The sequence below is a fragment of the Scylla paramamosain genome, chromosome 9, assembly GCF_035594125.1.
Source record: "Scylla paramamosain isolate STU-SP2022 chromosome 9, ASM3559412v1, whole genome shotgun sequence".
Taxonomy (NCBI): domain Eukaryota; kingdom Metazoa; phylum Arthropoda; class Malacostraca; order Decapoda; family Portunidae; genus Scylla; species Scylla paramamosain.
This window is the reverse complement of record NC_087159.1, coordinates 24860171-24871029: the sequence shown is the minus strand read 5'-3', so window position 1 is coordinate 24871029 and position 10859 is coordinate 24860171. Positions and strand designations below refer to the sequence as shown.

The window sequence follows — 10859 nt, the reverse complement described above, 5'->3', positions numbered from 1 at the left end:
TTCTTAAGGGGAGAAAAGGGCTCTTTCTATTGTTTGGTGAGTGGTGTGTACAGGTTTCTTGATTATGGTGACAACGGCTTGAACAGCTCGCCATGAATAAGGGCACACTGTACGCCATGCGCCAGACACTGGCAGCAGGAGGCGTCCTCTGAGGGATGAAGAGAGCACACTTCATTACAGTGTTAGGAGAGTGGCGTGTGGCGGGTCTTGGCTCATAGCGAGCCCGTGTGGGAGACTGGATGGTTATCCCGCCGCGGTCCGCACTCTGGGGTAGCCCTTATGGGAGAAAGGGATCGTCCCGACCTAGGATAAGATTCTTAAACGCTGTCGCTGCATCGCCATCGCCACATCGCTATCGCTTATCACCACATCGCTATCGCTTATCACCACATCGCTATCGCCACATCGCTATCGCTTATCACCACAGCGCTATCGCCACATCGCTATCGCCACATCACCACATCACCACATCGCCACATCGCCGCATCGCTATCGCCACATCGCCACATCGCTATCGCCACATCGCCACATCGCCACATCGCTATCGCCACATCGCCACATCGCTATCGCCACATCGCCACATCGCTATCGCCACATCGCCACATCGCTATCGCCACATCGCCACATCGCCACATCGCTATCGCCGCATCGCTATCGCCACATCGCTATCGCCACATCGCCACATCGCTATCGCCACATCGCTATCGCTTATCACCACAGCGCTATCGCCACATCACTATCGCAACATCACCACATCACCACATCGCCACATCGCCGCATCGCTATCGCCACATCGCTATCGCCACATCGCCACATCGCTATCGCCACATCGCCACATCGCTATCGCCACATCGCCACATCGCCACATCGCCACATCGCCACATCGCTATCGCCACATCGCCACATCGCTATCGCCACATCGCCGCATCGCTATCGCCACATCGCCACATCGCCACATCGCTATCGCCACATCGCCGCATCGCTATCGCCACATCGCCATCGCCACATCGCCGCATCGCTATCGCCACATCGCTATCGCCACATCGCCACATCGCCACATCGCTATCGCCACATCGCCACATCGCCACATCGCTATCGCCACATCGCCGCATCGCTATCGCCACATCGCTATCGCCACATCGCCACATCGCTATCGCCACATCGCCACATCGCCACATCGCTATCGCCACATCGCCGCATCGCCACATCGCCACATCGCTATCGCCACATCGCCACATCGCTATCGCCACATCGCCACATCGCTATCGCCACATCGCTATCGCCACATCGCCACATCGCTATCGCCACATCGCCGCATCGCTATCGCCACATCGCTATCGCCACATCGCCACATCGCTATCGCCACATCGCCACATCGCTATCGCCACATCGCCACATCGCCACATCGCTATCGCCACATCGCCACATCGCTATCGCCACATCGCCGCATCGCTATCGCCACATCGCCACATCGCCACATCGCTATCACCACATCGCCACATCGCTATCGCCACATCGCCACATCGCTATCGCCACATCGCCGCATCGCTATCGCCACATCGCTATCGCCACATCGCCACATCGCTATCGCCACATCGCCACATCGCCACATCGCCACATCGCCACATCGCTATCGCCACATCGCCACATCGCTATCGCCACATCGCCACATCGCTATCGCCACATCGCCACATCGCTATCGCCACATCGCCACATCGCTATCGCCACATCGCCGCATCGCTATCGCCACATCGCTATCGCCACATCGCCACATCGCCACATCGCTATCGCCACATCGTCGCATCGCTATCGCTTATTGCCGCATCGCTACCGCCGAATGGCTATCTACGTTGCCCATGCAATTACCGTGATTTTTTTTCGTTATCACTATTATCACTATCAGCATTACTACTGCTACTGTTATTACTACTGTTACTATTATTATTATTATTATCATTATTATTATTATTATTATTATTATTATTATTATTATTATTACTACTATTATTATTATCACTATAATTATCATAATAATAATAATTATAATAATAATAATAATAATTATTATTATTATTATTATTATTATTATTATTATTATTATTATTATTATTATTATTACTATTACTATTACTAGCGGGACCAGTGGATACACAAATGTATGATATAATTTAACTGTTACAAGAGGAGAAGGAGGAGGAAGAAGAAAAAAGAAGAGGAGGAAGAGGAAGGAAAAGGAGAGGAGGAAGAGAAAGAAGCAAAAGAGGAGGAGGAAGAAGAGGAGGAGGAGAAGGAGGAGGAGGAGGAGGAGGAGGAGGAAGAGGAGGAGGAGGAGGAGGAAGTGTAGAACGAGAAGGAAGGAAGAGGTGTAGAGGACCCACTCCCCTCTCACTCTCCATCTGTCTCACCGGACCGATACAAAGGAATACAAAGGAAAGCCAAAACAGCAACAGACCTTTTGGTCCTTGCAAGGCTGTTTGGTAACTACTTCTAACTAGCTACAGGGAAGAGAGACAGGACAGCATAGCAGAAGGCTCCTCCCCACCCACCACTCCCTCCAGCTTACGCTGGCATGGAAATAGTTGGGAAAAGTACCATGCAGTATGGAAAAACTGCCATGGAAATTTTCATAGGAAAGGATGAAAGGAAGTTTTACTATTCACCCTACGGTGAACTCAATACGCCTATCTGAAAGTTAATACAAGTTATATTAAAACTGGTGTAGAATAAGAGTTTATTAGTGTATTTAGTAATTATTCGGACAAGAAGAGAGCTTGTTGGGGATTTGCTTTTAAATATTTGTCTATTTTATTTTTGAATGATTCAATAGTATTGCTGTTCACAATTTCGGCAGGAAGTTTATTCCATATATTTACTATACGATTAAAGAAAAAATGTTTTGCCTCGTGGGATTTAAAACGTTTGGGTATAATCTTGAATCCATTATTTCTTGTTAGGTTAGAATGATCAATGGTAAAATATTTATGTGCATCAATGTTACTATATCCTTTGAAAATTTTGAACACTTCACTTAGGTCTCCTCTTATCCTACGCTTTGTTAAACTAAATAGGTTTAGTTCTTCCAGTCGTTCCTCATACGGCTTATTGCGCAATCTTGGAATCATCTTTGTGACTCTGCGCTGTAGCTTTTCTAGTTTTTCAATGTCTTTTTTGTAGTATGGGGACCAGAACTGTACACAGTATTCTAGATGAGGGCGCACCAGTGAGTTATATAAGGCAAGTATAACCTTTTCTGATTTAAATTCAAAGGTTCTTCCAATGAACCCTACTAATTTATTTCCCGTCTTTACTGTTTCTGTGCAGTGTTGACTCGGCTTTAGGTCGTTTGACACAACGACCCCAAGATCTTTTTCTTTATCAGCACTTGACAGTGGCATGTTATTCATTACATATCTCGCCTGAACATTGTTGCTTCCGATATGAAGAACTTTGCACTTTTCTATATTGAATCTCATCTGCCATTTTTCTGCCCAGCTTGTTAGTTTATTGAGGTCACACTGCAGTTTCTGCCATTGTGACACAGACGTTACTCTACTTGTTATTTTGGTCTCGTCTGCAAATTTACTTATTTTGCAGTTCATCCCTTCATCAATATCATTTATGTACATTATGAAGAGTACTGGTCCTAATACAGAGCCTTGAGGAACGCCGCTATTTACCTTATGCCACTCTGACTCTTTTCCATTAATCACAACACGCTGTTTTCTGTCAGAGAGCCAGTCTCTCAGCCATTTCAGGATGTTTCCGGCAATGCCGTGAGCTTTTACTTTACTGATGAGTCTCTTATGGGGAACAGTGTCGAAAGCTTTCTGGAAATCAAGGTAGATAATATCAACAGCTTTTGTCTCGTCATACGAGTTAAATACTTCATAAAAGAAGTCTAGTAAGTTTGTTAAGCAGGAACGCTTGGTTCTGAAACCGTGTTGCGAATCCTTTATGATTCTATTTTCTTCTAAATATTTAACAATTCTATCTCTAATTATTGTCTCCATCAGCTTGCACACTACTGAAGTGAGACTGATCGGCCTGTAATTGGCTGGGAGAGATTTATTTCCTTTTTTAAAGATTGGCGTGACATTTGCTAGTTTCCAATCGTGGGGAACTTTACCCGCTAGTAAAGTTTTATTGAATAAAATTGTAAGCGGTTTCACGAGCTCATTTCTCGCTTCTTTAAGAAGCCTGGGTGATATCTTGTCTGGCCCGGGTGTTTTGTTTACGTTCATGCTCTTTGAGACTGAGAGGATTTCACTTTCTGTGATGGTGAAGTCTGGCAGCGTGGTGCCTCGTGACTGAGGCGTGGGGGTCGGCAGACTGCCCTGAACATCCTCAGTCGTGAAGACGGTTGAAAAGTACTCGTTCAGGGTATTCGCCATGTCTGTTTCGCTTATTATTTGTTTACCATTTTCTGTTATTAATGGACCAATCGTTGATGTTAAGACCCTTTTTGCTTTTACATAACTGTAAAATTCTTTTGGGTTCGTTTTACATGAGTTTGCGATCTGAGCTTCGACAGATTTTTTGCTGCATTTGATCAGCTTTTTAGTTTTTCTACGTAATCTGTCGTGCTCTAGTTTATCATCATTATTTTGTGTTAGTATGTATTTGTGGTACGCATTTTTCTTAGCCAGAAGGCAGCATCTAATTTCACTGTTTCACCATTTCGGTTTGGTGATGGAGGAGGAAGAGGAGGAGGAGGAGGAGGAAGTGAAGAGGACCCATTCCCTCCCCCCCATCTCTCTCTCTCTCTCTCTCTCTCTCTCTCTCTCTCTCTCTCTCTCTCTCTCTCTCTCTCTCTCTTTTTTTTTTTTTTTTTTGTGTGTGTGTGTGTGTGGCTTCTGGCAAATTTATTACTTATGCATTTCCTTCACGCTTTTAAAAAGGATATACCATCCTCCAGAGCTTTACCGAAGCATTTTGATACGGGATTCATCCTTTCGTTTAGTTTTAGTGAAAAAGAATGCTAAGCTGTTCTCAACACTGTTGAATATCAGTATTAATACGATGATGATTAAAATAAAATAGATTCTTTTTTTTATTAAACATAGAAAGAGGGATATAAAAGTAACATAGAGACTCGTCTGATGGCGCCATCAGGTTCGATGTTCAGTTCTTGAAGCATGATAGAATATTATTATATTTTTTACTCTTTGAAACATTCATATTAAATATGATTTTTTTTACATAAGGAGCTTCTGCCAAGGGCAACGAAAAGGAAGGAAAATATAAAAAAAAGAAAAAAGAACACTAAAGTGCCAGCCTTCAATGACTAGAAAAGGGCTATCCAGATTAGAAAAGTATCTCGAGACCTTTTCCTTCAAAGAGTTCAAATCATGAGTACGGGGAAATACAGAGACTGGCAGAGAGTTCCAGAGTCTAACAGTAAAAGGGATGAAAGACTAAGCATACTGGTAAATTCTTATATTATGAAGGTAGACAGAATAGGACTAACCTTTCTCATTGGTTAAGCAACATCTCACGTCACCCTCCCTTCAACAACAGTGACAGCAACAAGATCTGCTACTACTACTACTACCACCACTACTACTACTACTACTACTACTACTACTACTACTACTACTACTACTAAAACTGCTGCTGCTGCTACTGCTGCTGCTGCCGTTGCTTCCGGTTGCTGTTGTTGTTATAATTGTGCATTATTATTTATTTATTTTTTTTTTTTTTTTATGTAGAAGGGACACCGGCCAAGGGCAACAAAAATCCAATAAAAGAAAAAAAAATGCCACTGGAATGCCGGTCCCCGAATAGGGTCCGGAGCAGTAGTCAAAAGCAGAAGGATAAGTGTCTTGAAACCTCCCTCTTGAAGGAATTCAAGTCATAGGAAGGTGGAAATACAGAAACAGGAAGGGAGTTCCAGAGTTTACCAGAGAAAAGGATGAATGACTGAGAAAACTGGTTAACTCTTGCATCAGAGAGGTGGAGAGAATAGGGGTGAGAGAAAGTCTTGTGCAGCGAGGCCGCGATAGGAGGAAGAGCAAGCAGTTAGCAAGATCAGAAGAGCAGTTAGCATGAAAATAGCGGTAGAAAATAAATAGAGATGCAACATTCCAGCGATGAGAAAGAGGCTGAAGACAGTCAGTTACAGGAGAGGAGTTGATGAGACGAAAAGCTTTTGATTCCACCCTGTCTAAAAGAGCGCTATGAGTGGAGCACCCCCCAAAACATGTGAAGCATACTCCATACATGGACGGATAAGACCCTTGTACAGAGTTAGCAGCTGTGGGTATGAGAAAAACTGGCGGAGACGTCTCAGAACACCTAACTTCATAGAAGCTGTTTTAGCTAGAGATGAGATGTGTTTCCAGTTTAGATTATTAAAAAAGGGCAGAACGAGGATGTTCAGTGTAGAAGAGGGGAACAGTTGAGTGTCATTGAAGAAGAGCGGACAGTTGTCTGGAAAGTTGTGTCGAGTTGATAGATGGAGGAATTGAGTTCTTAAGGCATTGAACAATACCAAGTTTGTTTTGCCCCAATCAGAAATTTTAGAGAGATCAGAAGTCAGGCGTTCTGTGGTTTCCCTGCGTGTTGCCTTTGTCAGCTGTCCTCACCACAAAGCTCTTCTTTCCTGGTTTCAGTATCCATGAAATACATAATATTTAATACGTAATTCTTACACCCCAAAACTCATTATTGAGTTTCGGATTTCATACGGCTGTGGACTAGCAACATCATCTGAACCGTGTACCGATACACTATTTGTACAATCGTGAGTTACATCTTTAGGCTTCGTTTTTCATATAGACGCCACATCTTTCAGCTGACGAAGGGACAAATATCGCTGATTATAAGCATGAGAATCAGCTGATGTGGAGTCGTGTCTTCACTCATAATACATCGACATGCTAAAATGTAGCTACACGAAAAAAAAAATAATAATAATAATAATAATAAATAAATATATATATATATATATATATAAAAAAAAAAAAAAAAAGCTACTGGTCAGTATGCTCCTAACTGGTGGATCACCTCGGTACGCCTGCACGCCTGCACGCCGCTTCTGTCCCATTACGTTCAGTCTATTTATATGATATTTGAAAAAAAAAAAAATAATAAACATCTTAGAAGTATTCGTTAACTATGTAAAGAAAAAAAAAGCGACCGAAAAACATTGAAAATGCATAATTTAAATATTAAATATTTTCAATGTCTTTTTTTTGGGGGGGCAGTTTTTTTCTTTACATAGTTGACGAAAAATTTCTAAGAGGCTTATTCATTTATTTTTTATCTAATCTCATTTGAGTTAATAGTGAATATTTTCAGTCTATATAGCCAACGTTATTTTCTATGGTGTTACGTCGTTACATATTCCGTCAAGTAAATATCATAAAACGAACTTAACAAAAAAAAAACAAAAAAATACACTAAACAGAAAAAGAGACATAAGTATATCTCCTAATCTATTTGTTAATCCTTTACATATTTGTTAGGTTTATTATTTCAGCATTTATTTTAGGCGGCGGGGTGTATGGAAGGGAACAAACCTGTAACAAGTTCGACTTCATGACATTAATTTTGAAAAATACGTGTGCTGTTCTGGAGGAAAAGATTAGATTTACAGTATTTATGTAGCCCGAGGCGCTCAGTCGTCTATTATGAATACACTTTCATTACCAACAATTTATTATTAGTGACAGTGCATCTGTTGTTCCGCCTCCATGCGCGTGCACAAAGTAAACCTTGCAAATTTTATTTATTTATTTATTTATTTATTTATCTATTTTATTTATTTATTTTTTATTGACGATGTCCTCCTGCGTAAAACATTTTTTTTTTTTCTCTCTACAGAACTCCATAAATGTATTTATACTTACGACAGAGAGCACTCAGGTGTGGATGCCTGACAGGCTTTGGGCCTGCCTCCTTTTACGCTACATTCTCCCTTATCTTATCAGGAAATAGATGAAATGTAAGAGGGACGCAAACCTGAGCTGCGACCCTGAAGCAGGACAGCAAGCTTAGCCATCCTGATTTGAGTGTGTGGTCCCACAAAAGCGAAGGCTTACATTACTGCCCTGTGTGCATCATTCAGCTACGGTCGTCTGCTGGTCAACCAGCGCGCCGTTCCCCTACGGAAAGAGCTCAGATTTCATAGTGACCAATCTTCGGGTGGGACTGAGACCACTGACACACCACACACCGGGACAGCGAGGTCACAATCCCTCGGGTTACATCCCGTACCTACTTGCTGCTAGGTGAACAGAGGTTACACACTAAGAGGCTCGCCCATTTGCCTCGCCGCTCCCGGGATTCGAACCCGGGCCTTCTTGCTTGTGAGCAAGGTGTGTGTGTGTGTGTGTGTGTGTGTGTGTGTGTGTGTGTGTGTGTGTGTGTGAACTTCCAATACTAATACATATCCTGCCATCTTCTACGCATCTTTCAAGCTGCTACAAGGTGGAGCTGCAGTGCCTGTGCCAGGAAGATTTATATCCTCGCTACAAAAGCAAAGTAGACGGGACTGGTCTTACTTAGAACTTAGTTTTGGTGTCATGTTTCTTACATATTTCTTAATTTTCAGCTCCTCTGGCTGCTGCAGAGAGAGAGAGAGAGAGAGAGAGAGAGAGAGAGAGAGAGAGAGAGAGAGGCAGGTACAGGTAAGACGGGACATAACGTTGGCTGCTCATCGCTTCAGCGCTCGTCTCCGCCTCTTTTGGCCATTGAACCTGTGGGGGATGGTGTTCCTTACACCGTTCACTGACGTCAAAACAAAATACTGAAGAGGCAACATCGAAGTACTCGTATAAAAGAGGTGCGTCTCGGAAACAACAAAACACCAGGGAGGAATCGTTAATGTAGTTTGGGAGAGTAAGTTAAAAGGAACAGCAGAAGGAAGAGAAGGAGGAGGAGGAGGCGGAAGAAGGGGTGGAGAAAGAGGAGGAGTGGGACGAGGAGGAGAAGGAGGAGTAGTAAAGAATGGTGCGGATGCCAGGCGAGAGGAAGCGAAGAGGCCTAGGAGGAAAAAAAGGGGAAAAAAATCTGGAGGCTTTGAAGTATCAGCTAAAAAAAAAAAAATATATACTGGTGGAAAAGCGTAGAAAGGTAGGATCAATATGGCTTTAGAACACACACACACACACACACACACACACACACACACACACACACACACACACACACACACACACACACACAGTGGCGCATAAGACTAACATAAATGAAACATAACACGTAATGAAATAAAAACAACAACCACCATAAAAACCTTGATAAATATGCGTGCCTGGAAAACATTACAATTAGTCTCTCTCTCTCTCTCTCTCTCTCTCTCTCTCTCTCTCTCTCTCTCTCTCTCTCTCTCTCTCTCTCTCTCTCTCTCTCTCTCTCTCTCTTCAAAGTCTCACCCACTCTTTCATTCCTTCCCTCAACACTCATCACTGATTCACTGTTTCAAAACCAGAATATCAAGACTCCTCTGGAACTAAACTGTTCAACGCTTTTAAAACTTTTCCTAATCAACTTTTCAGAGAGAGCCAACCAAGAGAGTTTTCTACATTATTTTTTGATGTCATTGTGCTAGTCTCTTTCTCACACACACAAACACACACACACACCAGATATTTGCGAAGATATTTGTGCCAGTGCACTCTTTGTACGCGTTATTAACAGGATATAAAGACTAGTAATAGTAGTAGTAGTACGTAGAAGCAGTAGTAGTAGTAGTAGTGGTAGTAGTAGTAGTTAGTAGTAGTAGTAGTAGTAGTAGTAGTAGTGGTGGTGGTGGTGGTGGTGGTTGTTGTTGTTGTTGTTGTTGTTGTTGTTGTTGTTGTTGTTGTTGTTGTTGGTGTTGTTGTTGTTGCCTTTATAGTAGTAGCTGTAATAGTACAGAGCTCTGGGAAGAAGGAAAACAGAAACAGGTAGAGAGTTTCAAAGTTTCCTGATGGAAGAGATGAAAGACAGAAGATATTGGTAAACTCTTATATAAGTTAGGGGGACAGGATAACGGTAATAATGAGAAGAAAGTCTTGGGCAGTGAGTCCATGGGAGGGGGAAGGCATGCAGTTACCAAGCTCAGAAGGGAATTAATCATGAAAAAAAAAAAAAAGCTACAAGATAGCAAGTGATGCAACTGTGCGGCGGAGTAAGAGACTGAAGGCAGTTTGTCAAAGGAGTTGCCTTTCACTTCATCCTTTTTAGCAGCTGATCCTTCTCATCGTGATACATGGGAGCAACATTCCATGAAGAACTGGTAAGTCCCATGGGATGAGAAATGTAATTGGCGATGACGACACAGAACACCGATCATCGTGGAAGCGGTTTTAGCAGGACACAGGGTGTGAAATTTTGAGGACAGATTTGTTTGGTTAATAGCAAAATCAGATTAACTTTCCCGTTGTTGCTTGTTTCATCCAGACAACATTCCTGCAAATGTACTGACTTCCATTGTTTCCTATCCTGTGCCATGGCTATTTTTCTTTTCTTTGTTAGCAGCATTATTTCTAAATTGTTTCCTTTACATGTGTGTGTGTGTGTGTGTGTGTGTGTGTGTTCAATCTACAACGGTCACATTTAATCGCACCCATCAGCTGTTCCTGTCCAAAAAGTAGTTTAGAATTTATAGACCGGCCTGCAAGTAAGGCCGAGACCTCACACACGCCGCATCCCCTTGTTCCAGGAGGCCAGTAGCCGCTCACTGTCACTGAAAGGTTCTCAATAACACGAACAAGTTTGACTCACACCAGCCAAGGTGACATCTCCCACTCCAGCACACCCCACTGGTTGAGCCCTGAGAGAAAATGTGTATGTACTGCGTAGGAATATTTGGGACCATTAATTTTTCGACACGAATCTTTGCTAGACGACTGGAATTCCCGAGGATTATTATT

The 10859-nt window shown here is 42.8% G+C and overlaps 1 protein-coding gene across 1 annotated transcript; it reads left to right on the top strand.

Annotated features, from left to right (window-relative positions):
- Window positions 1–239: 239 nt before the first annotated feature.
- Window positions 240–1871, top strand: LOC135103273 (histidine-rich glycoprotein-like). The gene has a single exon (XM_064009317.1). The coding sequence runs from the start codon at window positions 240–242 to the stop codon at window positions 1869–1871; it is 1632 nt and encodes a 543-aa protein (XP_063865387.1).
- Window positions 1872–10859: the final 8988 nt, after the last annotated feature.